Here is a 20,682-nt window from a genome sequence, read left to right on the forward strand (position 1 = left end):
TCTTGATATCTCTATTATCAACGATTATACAAAACTTTAAATGGAACAAGTTTTTATTAGCATTGAAATCAAAGAAAACATAATCTAAATAATCTTTAACAATTCCCTCTCCCAAAAACACTTAATAACGAGTATTTCCATCTCTCAATCTAATTACTTCTTCACAGCAACGAGGCATATCAAGCGGCGTATTTGGTCTTTATTAATTGCATCCCAAACTTCTCTCACAATAACTTTTATGTCACAAATTCTCTATGGGATTTAGATCAGGGCTGCAGGGTGGCCAGTTCATAGTTTGTATTCCAACCTCGTCCAAATAAAAGAAAATTATTTCCTATGTTAGGAGCAAATGGAACTACATGGTTAAACAAAATGTCTGTAATATACCTTTCACTCGTTAAGGAACCTCTTCGTAAAGCAACAAGGTCCGTTCGCGTTGTAAGAGATATTCCTCCATAAACCATTCGCGGTTCGCGACACAAAAGTGTCGAAAAAAATCGGTTGCCTGTAAAGTCGGTTTTACGGGCGAAGATTTTACGTGACAACGTCTTTTTCTCGGTAGAATATTTATTGATATGAATATTATTAAATTGCACAATAGGAACAAGGAATTGAATGAAAATAAGAATTGCACAAATGTTAACTATAGAAATATATTTTGTTTACTAAAACATTGTACATGTAAACTTAAACTTAACTAATTTCCAACGCGCCTAATTCTCTAGTGCTGCGCGCGCAGCGGACCGATCATGTTTGAGTGGGAGAGAGACGCAAGGCATTCGCCGGTCCGGCGGGCCTCTCTCTCGTTCGGTGACTCATCGTAACAGACGTGAGCGGGCGTTACACTTTTTCATGAGTGACTCCGAGCCACAACCTAATTTAAGACGTTGTCACGTCAAAACATTTATATTATTGTTAGTCGCGATTAATTTTGTGTCAAAATCTGGTCATAAGGCAACAATTGCTTTAGAAGATAGAAGAACGGTTACTTCTAATTTGTATATAACCGCTTGTTCACCAGAAGTTATCGCAAAACTCGGACAAAGCAACACACAACGACGAATCATCCTATATCCGGACAATCAAGTGCTCACACTGCCCAAAAGACAATAGAGTTTTTCGAGCTTAAAAACATCGAATTGTTAAACCAGCCACCATTTAGCCCCGACCTAAGTCCCAACGACTTCTTCACGTTCCCAAAGATCAAGAATCCAACGCGTGGGCAGCGATTTCAGTAGCCAGAAGAAGCCATCGATGCCTTTAACACAGTGATTTTGCTGGTGTTAACTGAAGATTGGATTAACTGTTTTACCAATTGGTTTGAACGTACGTAGCAAAGGTGTAGCGATCTTGGTGTGACATATTTTGAAAAACAATAAAGTACTTTAAGTCCACACATTTTTTGTCTTTATGGACATATGCACAACTAAAAAGACAACCCTCGTATGTAAATGTAAATTTGCTATGTGTAAAAAACTTTTTCTAAAATAAAAATAAACCCTGTTAATGCCCTAGGGGTTGATGCTGTTGCAATGGATTTTCGAGACAGCTACCGTAGAATTTTTATTATGGGTTATTTTTTATTGTTTTTCTATGAGTTTGTATTGAGTATGAGTATTGTTTTTCTATTGTTGTGCTATTCTTTAGTTACTGCATAAGGTACGCGATAAAAATTGTGATATATACAAGCAAATTAGGCCATCGCGTTTACATGTTAAGGTATTTCGTTATCTAATCAGCGGGATTAATTGAATTGTACATAATATTATAAAATGAATCTTTTGAATGAACGGCTGTGGTGATATAAAAACAACCAATTCAAAAGTTTCTATATTAACCAATTGACCTTGGTTATGCCTCATCGAATAATTTTTTCAAGCGGATTTAACGTTATAAATATAAATGAGCTTGCCGCAAATGTATCATGATAACCAAGGAAATCTTTTGGTTTGTAGATGTCTATTTTATAATGTAAGATAACATAACATAGCTGACTCATATTTTATGAGAATAGGATATTTTAATGTTTACAAAAATACAAATAAAATTAAATTTATATAGTAAAACAGTGAGGGGGGATTAATAAATAAGAATACAAAGACGGTTTCTGAGTGAAAAGAACAAAAAAATTCTTCAAAAATTACACTATTTTAAGATATTTTTCAGAAAACGGAGTGATTAGGATCCCAACTGCTGGTTTTTTATGACACTTTGCACAAAGTATCTTATGTTATATTTTGTTGTTACTATTCTACTTCCAGTATCACAGGAAATACTTCTTATTTCATTTCAATGGGACACCCTGTACCTATATTTTTGAAGTTTTTAAAAGAACTTGTTGGAACAAAAAATTGTGGAACAAAAGGCAAATCAATTGTAGAAGTAACTTCTGGGTCTGTTTTTTATATTGTTCTATTTTATTTTGTTTTTCTAACATGTATTTACAAATTACTGTAAATACTTTAAAGTCTAGCAGCATAACTAATAAACCAAGTATAAAACTTATACTCAGAATAAATCAGGTATAGGCAAAATCACTAACAATAAACATGGAAGAACTTAGATATAAGTTATACTTGGTATAAGAATTTATTCCAAGATTATACCGACCCACGCCCTTGTTTAAGTCTAGTATAACCGTGGTATAAGAATATATTATTTTTTGTATTGTTTTGTGAGTAGCTATGTATATAATAAAAAAATGTGTTTAAGAGGTGTTGCGGCTGTCGAGGAAGTTGATAATTTAATTAACATGATGGAAAATACACGAAAAAGAAAAACTTTCAAAGAAAGGATAAATCCATTTTCAAAATACACTGGCAATTTTTGCAATTTTTTGCAACTTTTTTCCAATTTTAAAATACTCAAACTCAATTTATAAGATAACAAATAAAGAAAAAGATATATTTGGTGTCAGTTGACAGTTTCAACGAAAAATCAAAATTGACATATTTCACTCAATATGTCGTTGTTCTATGTATTTGTGCAAAAGATTGCGACATTGCCAAACTATTATTTCGGAATACAGTGGGAATACTTATAACTAACATATACCGAGTTTATTTGTAACAAAATATTTTAGTATTATATTTACCTTATACTTAGGATAACTATTCTATACAGCGTTCCACGTTAAGAAAATAACATTGCGCAGATAGGGTCATGTATTTCTTATGGACGATAGAAGCGCAGCGATGCCACAATGAACACAAGCACGATTCAGGGTTGTATAATTTGTATTTTCGTTTTCAAAGACATGAATTAAATAATTGTTTTTTAACTTTTTTTAACGTAATTGACCAAAAGTGTCCATTCGAAACAAGAGATGAAAAGTAGGGAAAATGATTTTAATTAAATAAATAGTATTTACAAAAGATAATTTTATTTTATCTTATTTTAATTATAGTAACGACAGTTTATTTGTTTTTCGGTAAGACTATCATATACCATGAATCATAGAAATCAGTAGAAAATATTGCTTAGTTAAATCATGCACTTCGCCGGCTATTAAAGATTTAAAAGCAAATAAACGGACCGCTTGGAATGCGTATATCTAATTACTAATTGCAACTTAAAATAATACGGTATGCGTATGTCAGCGATTTTATGTCGTTCTCTGAGACTACATAATGATAATAAGGCTTTGTAGTTCTTCATTTGTTATTCTGACTTTACAGTTAAATGTTAATTGAAAATGGAAATTCGAAAAATATATCGACAATCTAGTAAACCGCATGCCTGAGAGTTTTGGCAACACTGATCTCCATAAGCCTAATGTTATTTTCTTAAGAGCGTAGGCGCAAAATTTCGGACCAATGCTTTTTAAATGCATTCATTCTTTTCGAATCCTAAAAAAACTAATAAGTATTTTTGAAAAATTTAAACGCAGAATGAAAGAATACATTATAACCGAGGGCCGAAAGTCCCTGAAAACTTCTATAATGTTTATTTTAATAAGTTACAGGGGTGAAAAAAAAAAGAGAAAATTTAGTGTGATTTTTAATTTCAAATATCTCATTCAAAAAAACTTTTTGTTTATTCTAAGGGACTTTTGGCCCTCGGTAATAATGTAATCTTTCATTCTGCGTTTAAATTTTTCAAAAAATTTTTTTACTTTTCTCAGGATTCGAAAAAAATGATTGCCTTTAAAAAGAATTGGCCCGAAATTTTGCGCCTACGCTCTTAACGTGAAACGCTCTATAGATATAAATACGGAATAACCTTAGAATACGAGTGTTTTATTAGTAAGATAGTAGATGTTAAATCCAATATCTTGTTTCTGGCAAATTTGACGAGAAACATGATCTTGTGAGCGCTCCATTAGTTAAACATATTACATTTCCACACGTGCAATTTAATGAGAGATTAATTATCATAAACAATAACCCGAAGGTAACGTACTTTCAATAAAAATAAAAATATGCATGAGTCAGTCAAAAGACGCATAAAAATAACAATGCATTGAAATTAGTTTTATCGTATAAAAAATAACCAGGAAAGCATTGACTGTAAAATCATAAAAAAATAACAAAATACACGATGTTTTACATAAGTAAGTTGTTGGATAGGTATTGGAAAGGTACGTGTAAAATTTCAAAGATTTGGAAACAAGTATTCACGTCACTGAACGTAAAAAACTCAAAGAATGATAATGATAAATAAGAGAAGCATGTCAATGTATATTGAATGTATAGAGCAGTGTTAGTTCGATAAATAAATGGCCTACAAACTTTTCTAAGACGACTAGACTTTAACAGGCGGTTTTTTAATGATACCTTGGTTTCAGGGTTTATAAGCCGCAGCCTTCCTCTTAGCAACCAACGTCGCTAAGGGTATCTTTTGGCCTGTCTAAAACTTACATTAGGGAATTCTACACTTTATTGAGAAAATAAAGGTTATCATGCATAAAACAGAATAATATACTCGTGTGTTTTGACTTAGTTTCATTATTATACAGGGTCTTTCAATGGGGGAGCCAACTAGAATGCAATAAATTACTGAATGCTGAGATTCCTTGTTAATACTGCTTAAGCGGAGACAGAGGAACACAGCCACTGTCACAGAGAGAAAACTCTGCAGAAAAATATATCATTATTCCTCTGATTCAATCCAGAACACCGCTGGCAACCCTCCCATAACCTCTCACATCAAATCCCTAGACAAGAGATGCATCTTGCGAACGTTTCGATGCCCCAATAACCGAGCTCAAAACGTTCTTAAGACGACCTGCCATCCTCGAGGACATCTAGTATTCTAAACTAAGAAAACGCTCTATATGAGTATCGAGTAATTAACAATAATTAAAAGGACAGAGCGAGATTGGTTTTCTGTGGTTTCCATCTCATTGCACAATAATATCTGCCCTGGGTGAGGGTGTTGCCGTTTACTTTTAAATGCGAATCGGTGTTTCTATCATTTCGGAAATCAGCATGTCATACTAATTAAATAAGGGTCTATTATAGGAATACATCGACATCCTGGACTCTGCAGAGGTCTTCGACAGGCTAAGTCGAAGAGTCGTCTACTATGAATCTATGCTTGGGTGGATTCTGTAGATTATTATATGCAAATAAAATAAAATGCAATTTTAGAGCAAAAAGAGTCTCAGCTAAGAGGCTTGGTAGACAAAAACGGAGAGCTGAGTCCCAGCAGAGGGCTCAAAGAGTAAGAAGGACGACTCTGTGGTTGTCCGAGCAAAACTGTCAGCCTTGACCTGAAAATCACCCGTATTTATAGACGTCTGTGAGTGTCTATAGTCTATAGACACACCCACAGAAATTTTTAAACATTCCCTGAGGAGGCTACAAAGAGTAAAAGAAAGAAACGATCCTACCTCATTGTCCTAAAATTATACTTATTATTTCCCTTTTTAGATTGAAGAGACGACATGCTGTGCAGGAACATTTGTGAGTACAAGACAGTTACTACAATTGCGGCAGCCCCTTTGGTAATTAATGTTACAGTTGTCGAAGAAACTAGAAACAAATAATTTGAGAATACGGCTTATAAATTTCGAAAATATTGTACCATTATAAAAAAAAATTAATCAAGAAAATAAGGCGTTAACGTCTGTTATTTTATAATAATAATGCATTGATTTCCGGGATTAAAGATTGCGTGCTGGAATTATTTCTTCTACACGATTCGTCCGTGGCTGAAATTATGAAAAATATGATGAGTTAAAATCGGATTTGCCTTCTGGATGGTGGCTAATGTTCAATTGAACGTGCTTCTCGAATATTTATGCTTTTTGCAGACTTCGTTAACGGCAAGGGCGGCTCTGTCTATTTATCTCTTTCTTATCTTTTTGCATAAGTTTTTTGGGTGTATACTAGTTCGCTCCCGCGAACTCTCCCGCTCCCGTCTTGAGGGTTAATGATTAGCGGTTGTGTCTCTACGGTAGGTGTGTAGTATGTTGTAAAGACTCGTATAACAATTCACGTACAGCTTGTATTTTATATGACGTATTTTTTCTAGCCACATAACTTTTCATTTGTGTCCAAATGAGTTCAATTGGATTTATTTCTCAGTGGTAGGGTGGAAGTCTAAGGACTGTGATGTTTCGACTTTCCGCCATTTTGTCAACTACGTATTTCTTGAACTTAGATTTGTGTTGCCGGCAATTTTTAAAAGTTCTGCTTTTACCATTCTATCTTCGTAAGGCAGATACTTATTCCGTAGCCAGTCAAGAATATCCTGTTTCTTCCACGCAGTCGTTGGAAGTCTTTCTACTAGTCGTGAATGATAAGGTGCATTATCTAATACTATAATTGAATTTGGTGGTATGTGTTCAATCATCTGCTCAAAATACTCATCGGAAACATCAGCTGTCATTTCCTCGTGATAGTCTTTTGTGCTTTTGGACTGAAATTCCAACAAACCATGCTTAACAAATCCTTTTTCACTGCCAATGTGAGAAATTATTAATCTACTGCCTTTACCAGAAGATGGGGAGATACCAGTAGACCAACCTTCCATAAAGGCTTGCCTGGAGCTTAATATATTTTTATCTGACCAAATTTTTTTAGAGTATGACCTGAGTTTACCCACGTTTCATCCTGGTAGAAGATTGGCCTTCCTTCAGCCCGGAATTTTCGTATGGATCTTAGATAATTTCTTCTCCAACATATTATCTCCTCCCGGTCAATCAAAAGTGATTTTCGGTCTGATTTCTCCCACCGGAAATTTAATTCTTTTAAAACTTGCCACAATTTAGTTTGTCCGATATGAGCCAAATCCGGGTCGTCTCTAACTTCTTGTAAAATTTTGTTTAGGTTTGGTATTTCTTTTTTGAAAAAAAATCCATGAATTTTCCTTCGAATACCATTTTTGGCAAATTCATCAATTTCAATAGGCTTTTTCCCTCTCTTTAAGTGTTCGTTTGTGTTTGGGCTAGGTATACCGTGTTTTTTTCTTTCTCTTAGGAACCTATATATAGTTGACTCGCCTACGCCAGTCATGTTGGCACAACTTTCGACTATGTTGCGAACAGTGTTTGTGGGATTCTGAGAAACCAGAGCATCGTGAACATTCAGGACAATAGTCTTCTCTCTTGGTGAATAGACAGACTTACTGACTGTACGCAACAGTACCGGTGTAAAACTTGATGATGTTGATGATGAAGACATCACAAACAATCCAACAAAACGAGCACGAGCGAAAGGTACGTATATGTTCGTAGGTATATGGAATAAAAAATCACTCACGCACTGCATATAATTCGCAAAAGAAATATTCGAGACGCTAATTACTGCCGTAGACGCGGAAACTCTGACGAGCCGTAAATTACATGCGGTCAAAAACGTACTAAACAAAAAAAATGTTTTCGTTCGTAATAACTTCACCCTTTCAAGTTAAGTTTCGAATATAAACTGAACAGACGAGGCACGTGGCCAAAGCCGGCATCTTTATACCCATTATATTATTAAAAATCTGAGGAATTCCATCCTAATTATCTTGCAACGAATAGTACCTTCGGATATGAATTCCAGATTTTCTACTAAAGTGATTAAATGCGAAGATTAGTATTGAAATATCCAAAGAGATAAGGTATTCTTATTTACAAAATTGTTAATGGTTAAATTCTTATTTTTATTAATATAATATAATAACCAACATTAGTAACCAACAGTATTAAAACATTATATTATTATTTAATGAATAAACACCTTAGGAGCGCCTATGATTTACGACCGTTTTATGAGTTTGAGGCACATTTCGTGCTATCAACAATTTGTGAACGGAGAATAGTATGTAATTAAGAGGGTTTTTTGACCTTGGGAGCGAACTAGTGTGCTCCGAGTTTTTTATTTAAATGATATTAGCGAGTGCTCCAATTGTCATGTATTTTTTTTTTTTTTTTCATAAAAAATCTTTTTTTTTTTTAAGAAGACTCTGATAACGTAAGATAGTCTTACAAGAACACAAACTTAAAAATAAATATTGGTGTTAAAGATATTCACTTAAACAACCCTAGACTTTGTTGATGTCTGTATATCAATGTTAAATAATATCGTATAATGCCCACTTGCTTCAAGTAAGAAATAAATCATCCTTATTATTCAATTGAATACTAAAACATGTCAAGGCTAAAATAATAAGCAAAATGTTATAAAACAATTTAATAATGTATATTGGATCATTCATTCATTATATACAGCAAAATGAAATAAAAAAATTATAAAAATATCCGTTCATCTTATTCTCTTTAAAAATGCTCTGCACACTGAACCTCCAAAAATCATACGAAGAAACTAAGAATATCAGTTTTGAGACCCCAAAAAAGTTGCAACAAATTTTGCCACTCCCACCCCGGGCTTCTCGCTAAAACCCCCACGTAGGGAGGGAAAACAGAAAACATCGATTCACCAAAAATCTGTACAAAAAAATGTTTCAAACAAGAAATATAGTTGAGATACTTTTGAGAAACAAAAATGTTTTTCTGTAGAATGAACCGTTCTCTCATAAACAACGTTTGAAGCGACCGGCGATATTGAATGTGTTCACAATGAAAGTCAATGTGTGAATGACACCACCGAAAGGATAGACAGACTAAAATGGACAAAGAGATTATTGGAATGGAGACCACGGGAAAACAAGAGAAGCATCGGTCGACCACCTACATGCACGTTACTTCTCTTACAAGAATTACTAAAACAACATCTACCATAATTGATTATATTATCTCAGACTTCTCACCTCTTGATGTACGCTCTACAATTATTATTGCAGAACTATCTGATCATGAAGCAGTATATACCAAGTTTAACAATCTTAGCAAACCATCCTCGAAAACCCAATGTTTAGGTAGGATTTTTCTGCTCAGAACTTTCGTAACTTCCAAAATGTTTGCTTGACTTCTGGGTGGCACTTTCCCTCTGTGGACGTGGACTACAATTTCAGTGATTTTTTAGATAGACTTGTCTGTTTTTTCAATAAGGCATTTCCTTTAATAACAATTAAGTCGAAACATCACAAACCCTGGACTACCAAAGGTATCGGCATATCAGTAAAGAATATGCTTTGGTCAAATGCAATAGGCATTCCTTTCCTAAAAACTAATAAACCTAAATATGACCCAGAATCATATCGACCCATATCTCTGACATCGAGAACCTGCAAATTACTAGAAAATATTGTTAACTCCAGACTCTCATGGGTTTTAGAAAATTCTAATTTCTTAATCTCCGAGCAAAAGGCTTTAGAAAAGATCGGTCATCCACAGACAACATTTTAGATTTGGAAAGTGAAATACATGAAGCTCTTGCTACAAACCAAAAATGTGTTGATATATTTTTTGACTTAAAACGTGCATTTAATAAAGCTTGGAAATACAACATTTTAAGACAACTTCATAAATGGAATATTCAAGGTCACTGCCTTGCTTTCATCCAAAACTTTTTAAATAACAGATCTTTTCAAGTAAAAATAAATAATATCTTTTCAAATATTTATAGTTTGGAAAATGGTACACCCCAAGGATCCATACTCAGTCCAACACTATTTCTGGTAGCAATAAACGACATCATCAAAAACATTCAAGCACCCTTACAGGCTCGTTTATACGCTGATGACCTAGTGGTATCTATTAAAGGTAAAAATATTTCCTCAATGTCATCAATTCTTCAAAACTTTTTAGATACTCTCGAAAATTGGTCCAACTTTACAGGTTTTCAATTTTCAGTAGAAAAATCTATAGGAGTCGAATTCTCTTCAAGTTCCTTGCCACAACCTCCTAACCTAAGAATGTATGAGAAACAGCTGGAGTTTAGAGATCACCACAAATTCTTGGGTTTAATCTTCGATTCAAAGTTAACAAGGAAAAATCACATCTCAGAACTAATCCTTTCCTGCAATAAAAGATTAAATGTTTTAAGATCTCTCTGTAATAAAAACTGGGGCTCAGACCAATCCACTCTACTCCTCCTGTATAAATCTTTAATACATTCTAAGCTAGATTATGGAGCAATTGCCTATTCCACTGCTAATAAATCTCTACTGAAATCATTAGATATTATTCATAACAAAAGTCTTAGATTAATCTTAGGGGCTTTCCCAACTACACCTGTATCCAGCATTTATGCTCTTTTAGGAGAACCATCGCTACATCACCGCTGCATGTACCTCGTTCTATCACATGCAGCCTCAGTCGCGGGCAATACCTCAAAGCCAATACATCAAAACACTTTTACAAATAAATATTTAAATTTATTCCAAGATATTCGCTATACTAAAAAACCATATTACGAAAGAATTAAATCCATTCTTCAAAACCTAAACATTAATTTTCCGGAGGTTTTCTCCTCGGATATTAAATACCCCGAGCCTTGGCTGATCGATATACCAACTTGCGATGCATCTCTAGAGTATTTAGATAAATCTAATACACATCATTCTCTAATTCGGTCCAAGTTTGAGGCCCTCATAAATAAGTACCCCGACTACCATAAAATCTACACAGATGCATCTAAATCCGAAGACGGAGTGGGGGCATCAATCGTTTCTTCAGAAAACAATCTTCTTTTCCGTTTACCCCCAGCATGCAGCACATATTCAGCTGAACTCTATGCCATATACCGTGCTGTGAAACTTCTTAACGAGCTTACACTCACAAAAGACCTGATTATAACAGATTCCCTTAGCTCTTTAAATTCATTATAACTCATTTTTCCCAAACATCCTTTTGAAAAGTTGCTAAAATACCAGCTTTCCCAAGCTCATGAACATGGAAGAAGCGTCCAATTTTTATGGGTTCCCTCACACGTCGGAATAACAGGAAATCAAGAAGCTGACAGGATTGCACGAGAGGCAATTTTAAGTGATTTGTCGGAGCCGATAGACAAGTGTGTTTCCACTGACTTAAAAGCTTATTTTAAAAATAAAGTGTTGTGTTTGTGGCGAAATGAGTGGTCTCAAACTAATTCCAATTTAAATAAAATCAAAAATAATGTGTCTCAGTGGTTTCCATGGTCGCGCAATAGACGAGAACAAATTGCGGTTGCGCGTTTACGTCTAGGACATACCAGATTAACGCACTCCTACCTTTTCACAAAGAAAAATCCACCTATATTTGATCAGTGTAACGTCCGATTAACAGTCGAACACTTTTTAACAATTTTTAGTAAATATGACCAGGAACGATCCAGATCCCAAACGCTCTACCACAGGCTCTAGGTCAAAACTGTTCCTGTGACAATATAGTGAATTATCTCAGATCCATAAACATTTTGTATAATCTGTAGCTGTTTAACTATGTTATTTATATTTTGTTCCGTCGCTAATAACCTTTTGGTGGATGCGACATCTTTTTCTAATATAAAAAAAAATATGCTTTCACTACTCCACTACTATACTATACTATACTATCAAGAAATTGACTACCAACGTCTTTGTCCCTGAATATATCTCTAAGTACAGAGGAACCTATCTAAAACTTATCAAAACAGCTAAAAAAGTACTATCAGAATCATCTGGAAAGCTCTAAAAATGTTGCAAGAGAAACTTGGTCCTTAATAAACGATCTTTGAAATAAAACTAACACCGCTCAAACATTTTCTCTTCCAAACCCTGAAAATCATAGGGCCGGTTGTTCGAACGTTAATCAAAACTTGATTGTAATCAAATATTTAATTACAATCAAATACATCACAGCAGCCGTCAAAATTATTAAAAATTGCTTATTATTATTATTGATTTGTAAATAAAAACATGAAATTAACATCAAAAAGAGTTTAATTATGGTTTATTTTACATTAGAACGCAAAATAATAAAATTGAATAAAATAATGTTAAGATAAATATATGATTCATATTTAACTGTAAACATTATATTTCTAATTCTATTCCATTCAAGTCTTTTCTAGATCATATACCTGCCGGCAGAAATTTCTAGTAAGAAGATCCACGGGTCCCCTACGCTAAAAAAAACCTGTTTGCATTCGATGGAATTCCGTTCTAGTGGAGAAGGTCATCGATCCTTCTAGATAACGGATATTTAGTATATATATGGGACATTTTATGTAAAGAGTTTTAGTTTTTGGAATATCGAGTTAGTTTGAGTCCGAAAATATAATTGTACGCGGAAATAAATATAAATAAATATTGTGAAATAAATTAGTAATAAAGACTTTAAACTTGTAAGTGTTATAAATGTAGAACCTTTGATAATAAATAAAGACAATAAATTAGATTTAATAAAAATACTACAATAAATCAGTCAACATAACCTCAAAATGTTACGTATTTGATTTTACAGTAAAACCTCCCTTAACCGAAACCTTTTCAACCGAAACATCGTTTAACAGAAACGGCTGTCTGTTTCAATAATTTCGTCAATAAAAAGTTCGTCGCAAAACATAAACAATTCCGTTAATTTCACTCACCAATTGATGTCTATGTGTGTTGGGAAATCACAAAAACCAAGAGCTCTAAAAGATATTTCCGAAAAGGCATTTTAAGGTATAGAAGCCAAAAAAGTTCATGGATGTCGACCACTTTATTTTTAGAATGGTTTGAAAATGAATTCGTCTCAAGTGTAAAATCCTTTTTAAAATTAAAAAACCTTCCCATCAAAGCATTGTTGCTTGTTGACAATGCGGAAACAATAAACAATACAAAATGGTGACAATTGTCAGATTTTTGCCACCAAATGTCACAAGCTTAATCCAGCCGTTAGACCAGGGAGTCATAGACATTCAAGAGACAATATAGAGAAGCATTCTTAAGACATCTGTTATTACAGGAGACGAATTAATCGAAAAGTGTTCCCGAAATTCTCAAATCTTAACAATAAAACATTTTTATTGGTGAGCTGAGTCGTGGGCCAAGATCAAATCTTCAACTTTGGAAAAATGCTGGAACAAACTTTTTGATAAGATTTTGATTGACGATCCTGAAGAAGAAAATGGTAAGAAAACGACAGACGAAATTAAACCTTTCATTAAAAATTTGCCGGGACATGACGAAATTAACTAAGAAGAGTGTTAACCAGATCAGTATCACTGATTCTGTAAAATTTCTAAAATATCCTTATAGACAGTAACCTTAAATGGTCCTTCATATCGATTTGTTAAGTAAGAAACTAGCCTCAGCCTGCTATGTAATAGAATCTGTTTCGAAGAAAATCAATTTAGCATCTTCCAATATAACATATTTTTCTTTGTTCAACTCTCATCTTCGATGTGGCCTTCCTTTTTGGGGTTCTAGTACAGCTGCCCAATCTGATATTATTTTTAAATTACAAAAAAGAGCAATACGATATCTTTTTGGCCTCAGTAAAATAACACATTGCAGAAGCTACTTTAAAAATGATGGGATTTTAACTATTCCCTCTTTATATATTTTAGAAACTGTTTGCTTAATTCGTAAACACCTACATGTTTTTCCAGCAAGACCTAATCATGACTACTCCACCAGAAATTCAACCTTTGATGTGTATTTACCGATCCCGTCCCCTGAGTTAGTAAAGAAATCTATATTATATTCGGCAAAAAAATTATACAACCATCTCGATTTGCAACTTAAATCTACAACTTCTTTCCTTAAGTTCCGTAAATCGACAAAAGCCTATCTATCTGAAAGACCATATTATTCAGTAGAAGAGTTTCTTAACAAATAACTAAGAAATTCCAGTACGTTTAGGTACAAGTTCGTAAGGTTTTATTATGCAATTTGCAATTTAATTAAATTTTGCAATGGATTGTATATTTTATTATGTTTTATTTTGTGATATTGACGATTTATGTAATTTTGGTGAATTTTAATTGTTATTGTTATTTTTTTGACTTTTTGTAAGCTTTGTCCAAAAAATTGTACAATTTTCAGTGACAATAAAGCATATTTCTATTCATTATATTATATTATATTCTATAGCATATAAGATAGATGTGGTTGGAAACGAGGAAGAGGCCTATGTTCATCAGTAACTTTTGAGATTGAATGATGAGACCTACCAATACTGAACTATGGATAAGAAACTTAGTGACTCAAAAATCTGTAAACCACATAGACATCTTTGTAAGAAATGTACTGAGACGAACAAAAGGCTCTATAAGTAATAAAAACATGTGGCAAAACAGTGTATTTAGAATGGAAGAAAACAGGCTTCCAAAAAACTGTCGAATGGAAGAATGTAGGGACAGAGACCAATTGGGGGACCTAGAAGCGATGAGAGGATGATGTGGATGAGGACACAAGAAATATCCTTGGTAGGTGATCGTGGGGTAAAATGGCTATAGACCGTAACAAGTGGAGAGGTTTGCTGAGAAAGGCCAGGCCCGAATTGGGCTGTAAAGTCATGGGATGGATGGATGATAATGAGACCTTAAGTATCATACTTTGTGGAAATCAGCTCGTTCAGAATGATCTAAAAATTCCATCGAATACAAGTGATTATATTATTTAAAAAAATTGACGATAACATTAAATTGGTGTGTACCACCCTCTATAATATGTTTTTGTAAATTATAAAGAGTTATAAATATATTTATAAAAAGTTTAGGTAATAATGATAGTATTCCATATTTTATGGGCACAGATTAGCAGTTGTTATGTTACCATAAAGTGTAATTATTAATATATTAAACAATTTCAAACTCTTTTGTGAAAATGTTTTTAGAATAGTTTACTGTATATTGCCTAGCTATGACTTATCCTATCATCTGTTCTTTTACTCTGTATTAACTACTCGTTTATCTAATTATCTTGTTTAATTTTACAAAATTTCTGTTGTTTCAAAAATTATATCTTACAGCTTTTAACATGTGGCTCTCTGATGATTAAAAAATAAATAAATGTGTGAATGTAAATTAAGATTATTATTATAAACATTATCCCAGACTGCCAATGTCAGCGACCTTTTTATCAAATGAAATGTAAATGCACTTACTTTTTAAGGCAATTTGTTATCAATAAATGCACATCCTGACGTTCATCTAACAGTAACATTGCACCCAAATAACCAATCCTTTTATCAGTAAATCTTGAGCTCGCTATTAATTTTAAACATTCTAATTGACCAAAATGTGCTTTATATCCTAGCATGTGGATGTACAAGAGCTTTGCAATGTTTCGACACCTAAAAAATATTAATTATTACATTATAACCTTCATACTCAAGTTTTAGTTTAATATGTTTACTAATCAATATATTGAAACAAGTAGTTGTATAAGACTGCAAAGAAAGAACATAATGAAATGAATCCGTAGTCATTACAGCTGTTAACATGCAGAGGGTTGTTGAACAAGGTTAGGAGCCATCTTCTTTTGTCTGTTTGCTCTCAGAAAAGTATAATGATAGCATGCAACAATCACCCTGAGCTGCTCGTGTAAACCATGAACGATAATTCCTCTGACCTGATCCACTTAGCATTCAGAGTTATTTTTTAAACTATCTTTGGTGCGATATTGCGAAAAAATTTTATGAACATCAAAAACGAGCGCTCAGAATTATTTCAAAAATGAGAATTTGAGCATCTTACAGAGTTTTTAAAACTAACAATATTTTAAAAGTACTTTCAATATATATTGAGGAATATCTACTATTCCCCTTTAAAAATAAACACCTGTTTGTTAAACATCTACCTACACATTGTTATAACAATAAGGAGTTTAAATATATTTACCCCATTCACAGATTGACTGTGACATATTCTTTAATAAATTATCCCATGGCATTAGAGTAATACAGTAGAACCTCGATAAGCCAAAAACCTCCAAAACTCAAAAAACTCTATTTGTTCCCTTCCCTTCAAGCCTCAACACCTCTATTAGTCAAAATAATCACAGTGAGTCCCTGTAAGCCATTTGGGTACATATTTTCACTCTATTATAACTCGAAAAATTAAATTGGATCTCTGTATCTCGAACACAGCAATGGTTTAAAAATGTTTCCTACAAAAGGCGACGAATTGCAGAATTTCCGGGTACAAAGGAGTGCTTACTAAAATGGTTTGAGCAGTATCACAGTCAAAACTCCAACTGTGGTGACAAATGGGTGGATCGAATAGCTCAGGAGTCACCACTGCCGGTCCTAAGCCCGGGTAAAGGAGAAAGGTTGGGCAGTGGCTGACAACCCACCCCCGGAAAAAAGACACTGTTATGAAACCTGAACATTTGCCTCGGAATACAGGACGGAACTTTCGGAAACGGCTCAAGCTACGAAACATGGACTATTATATATTTGGAAACTGGAATGTGAGGATACTAAATAAATCAGGAGCTCAAACGGCACTTCTGCAAGAACTAAAATGATATAAGCTCATGATTACTGCTCTTCAGGAGGCAAGATGGATGGGAAAGGTGTCAGGGACGCTAAAACGCACACAATTCTATATAGTGGGAAGGAACAAGGAAGCAAAGAATGTGGAGTTGCATTTGTGGTGGATAATGATATTAAGTCAAAAATCATACTTCCAGGCAGTCAGTGAAAGGATAAGCAAGTTAAGAATTTGCACTCACTTCTTCAACCTAATAATGATATACATTCACTGATTTATAATCGAAATGGTGTGATACTTAAGTACGATATTCGCAACATTTTAATGTAAGCCTAATCTCAAAGACTTTTCTTCAGGTGGAGACCTTTAACATCCATATCTGAGATGGATATCTAGCATTAAGAAAGATTAATGTATTAAATTTGTTAGGATAGTGCCTTTCCATGTTCGAGTAAGTTTTATAGTTACATTATTCCTGTTTCTAATGAGGAATCCAAGCTAATTAAATTACTTGACCATTTCAAGCTTATGTTACGGTATCATCTGCATATCTAAGGTTTATGCTTCTTTTGCACTTATTGTTATTCATCCTCTCTATCCTTGGGGTAAAGAGAAGACTTTTCTCAGAATATATCCTCCATGTATGTTAAAGATAATGGGTGATACACCCATAATATTTAATAGAAGAATTAGATGTTTTAGAAGAATTAGAAAAAATATGTGAGTTCCACCATATTTTCCAAGACTGACCCATCTAATCCATTAGTGTAATCAATGAAGTATAATTAATTTTTAACATTAAACTGATATTCTTTTTCTATTATTTCCCGGACATTTAAAATTTGTTTATATTATATGTAATTATGTTATTATAATATTACATTATATGTAAATTGGGACACCATTTCTTTGACCACTCACCATATTGTAAACCTTTTGGACTGTAAAACTAATGAGAGAATGATTAACGAAAATCTTTTGGACTGCATAATGAGGTAATGTATGTAAATAATTATTTGTATGAGTCGGTTTTCCAGTTTTCTGTACACTAAATGACCTAATTGACCAGGTGGCCTACAAGTGACTGACACATCAAGAAATAGAAGTGCTCCATTGTAAACCTATTTGAATGTAATGTATTAAGATGATTGAGAAAAAGCAGAACTAGCTTTGATATTGAAGCCAGATTATAGTGTATCACCAATGTAACAGAGCCATTTCCATTTAAGAAATTATGATTCTAAATATAATAGTAGATTTGGCAATATTTAAACATTAGATAGAAACAATTTTTTAGTTGGAATTCTTTGAGAAATGTTTGCATAGTTAAGATCTTTGGACAGAAGACTATTTTCTGCATGTGTAAATTGATTAGAAGATTATATGTATTAATAACAAACTAATGAGATCAAGACACAGGAGAAGTTGTTTTTTTTTATTCAATAATGGATTGAAATTTCATTTTAGAAGACACTGTTAAAATGAAAAAATAAATAGTTGATAATTTTGATTCTGGTCCTGGAAGCATCCAACTTCATTTAGTTTATATATCATAGAAAGGTAGTTACATTAGAATTTCCATCCATATATGGATGGCGTTATCATTAGACTAAGCACCATTTTCTCAAATTGTGGATTATGGCGCTTTCTGGTGGAAAATAGCATAAACTATCTATAGAATAAACGCCATTAGTCTGTTAGTAACAGTTAACAGGAAATATTTAAAAAGACCAAGAGCATTTCTTCTTATTCTGGATTTTGAATTTTCAACAATTTGTTTTGTTTAAATCAATTAATTTCCATTTAACTGTTAAACCAACTCAATCATATTTTAAATCATCGAGACTACATCATATATTCAACTTCTAACGTCATTGATATCTAAAAGTAGAATTTAGTTGTCTATTTAGGTCATTTTAAAGGAAGACATCTTTCCTGATGGATATGAAAACCTACTATCAAAATCTGATAAAATTTAAATAGCCACAAAACAGTTTATGAATGAATTATGGCATATACCAAAGACAAAGTACTATTCACTATTTATTCTCTTAACTTTCAACTTAAATTGATTCCTGCTACTTGTAAAAATATATCCTTAGTAAAGAGCTATGAGCTCAACTTAAGTAACGTTGAATTTAAACTAACATTATAAAGATATGAATTGTTTACCTCCATACTGAATCCTCTTCTCTAAATGTTGATCTAATGTAGGCACATTCTTTATTAACAACACTACGTTCTTCAGCAGCAGTTCTTGCCGCTCTTATCTGTCGAATTAAGTCCCTAAGTCGCATAGGAGTAGGCATTCGAACTAAAAAATAATTGTTAAGTAATAATATGGATGGATGAAAGCTTGCAAAATCATACCTCTTTCAATAGCCTCATTAACAACTTGTTTAATTGTGGCCATGTTAAAAGCAGGATTAAATCTGAAAATGCAATAAATTAGTTCCAAATTAGTAAATTCGCTTTTGAGCGAGCATTACCCATGCTCTGAAGCATTCATGATGATTATTTAGTCTGGACACAACACAGAAATTCAGGTTAAAGTCTGTTAATATCACACACGTATAGTTCACTCAATGCCCATTGCAAAGTAAACAACAATGTATATTAGGCAGTTAACACTAAAAAGAACTCAATTTTTTAATGATATTTTAAAAAACAAGATTAAAGGAATAAATTTGTGTCCTCAAGAAATTCACCTGTTTTTAACACCTTACAGTTTGACAGATGACATTAAAAGTTGACGAAAAGATAATAACTGCACAATTTATTTTTTTGGATATCACTCATAACCGTCCAACCGCGTTATTAAAACTTAAATATTGTTAAAAAACTAATATAAACAATTAGATTATTTTTTAGACCATCCCACTGATTTGACATTCGGCATTGGCAATATGGCCGGCACTGTGACGTCACAAATTTTGTGATGTGGACAGCGATGACGTAGCACGTGTCTACTTAGATGGCCAATGTTTAATTCATCAAGAGTTAACAAATTGAAAACCGTTGGAAAAACTCGTTAAGTTTGTTCCGCAAATATTATACTGAGATAAATCTTATGCAAACGAGATAAATTTATGACAAAGTAAAAGACGTTTATATCTGCGTCGTGTTTTAACATATCTAATTATATTTACATAGCTACACCTGATTTTTTTCAGATCGTTGAATTTAAAATACTTACCTTCTGTTGGCCTCGGGAGGCAGTACGCTCCAATCTGATTCATAATAAGGATACATACTTCTTGAAGATGATTTATCACTTTTTCAAATTACTGGGATGTGTTTACAGACATTTTCATGTTCGTTCATGTATACCTATTAAAAGCCTTTATTCTTGTGATAATATAAATGTAGAGATAAGAAAGTTACACACATTTCATTATCAATTTATCAGACCGCGGATAGGTTTTATAACAAAATTTGTGTTTTCCTGAACAGTTGTGTGGGATAGACTACCTAGAAATGAGAAAAGCGATTATTTTTAAAGATATATTTTAATTAATCATTTGCTACTTACAATTTGTTTTAAAACATTGTGAAATGTATAAAATATTTGTATATACCTATAGGTACTAAAGGTATACGCAAAATTTATATAAGTGAGAAATCATTATGACTTTATCTATTTTTCATGGTAGATTAGTATCATTGACCCTAGATAATGAAAACTTTGTCTATTCAAGTAGTACCTAACTGTAGTCATAAATAGTAAATACATCTGTAGGTATCTCAGAGTTTCGAGAAGTAAATCCACCATTCATAAATATAAATAGTTTATTACCTAATGAACTAGGTGATTAAATTTTACTATAACAGGCGTGAATTATATATGTTATAATTTTGTTCAAATCATTAAATCACGAGAGAATGGGTGATGTATGAGTATAAACACAGGAAAAAAGTTAATGTTGGTTGAATTATGCGTGGGGATCCTTCTTCTGTAATTATACAA

The 20,682-nt window shown here is 33.0% G+C and overlaps 1 protein-coding gene across 2 annotated transcripts in view; it reads right to left on the reverse strand.

Moving 5' to 3' along the window:
* AP-1gamma (adaptor protein complex 1, gamma subunit) overlaps nucleotides 1-20,359 on the reverse strand; it is a 51,117-nt gene extending 30,758 nt beyond the window's left edge. Inside the window, exons 1-5 of one of the 2 annotated variants that reach the window (XM_072533077.1) lie at nucleotides 20,248-20,359; nucleotides 19,912-20,186; nucleotides 19,086-19,147; nucleotides 18,888-19,029; nucleotides 15,386-15,574 (exon numbers count right to left, since the gene is read on the reverse strand). In XM_072533077.1, the coding sequence (XP_072389178.1) occupies nucleotides 15,386-15,574; nucleotides 18,888-19,029; nucleotides 19,086-19,147; nucleotides 19,912-19,967 (449 nt within the window). In that variant the 5' untranslated portion in view covers nucleotides 19,968-20,186; nucleotides 20,248-20,359. Of the gene's footprint in view, nucleotides 1-15,385; nucleotides 15,575-18,887; nucleotides 19,030-19,085; nucleotides 19,148-19,204; nucleotides 19,675-19,911; nucleotides 20,187-20,247 lie in introns of those variants that run through there. The other variant, XM_072533078.1, reaches the window with a different exon arrangement.
* Between the last annotated feature and the right edge of the window lie 323 nt (nucleotides 20,360-20,682).

Source organism: Diabrotica undecimpunctata, chromosome 5, assembly GCF_040954645.1.
Source record: "Diabrotica undecimpunctata isolate CICGRU chromosome 5, icDiaUnde3, whole genome shotgun sequence".
Classification (NCBI taxonomy): domain Eukaryota; kingdom Metazoa; phylum Arthropoda; class Insecta; order Coleoptera; family Chrysomelidae; genus Diabrotica; species Diabrotica undecimpunctata.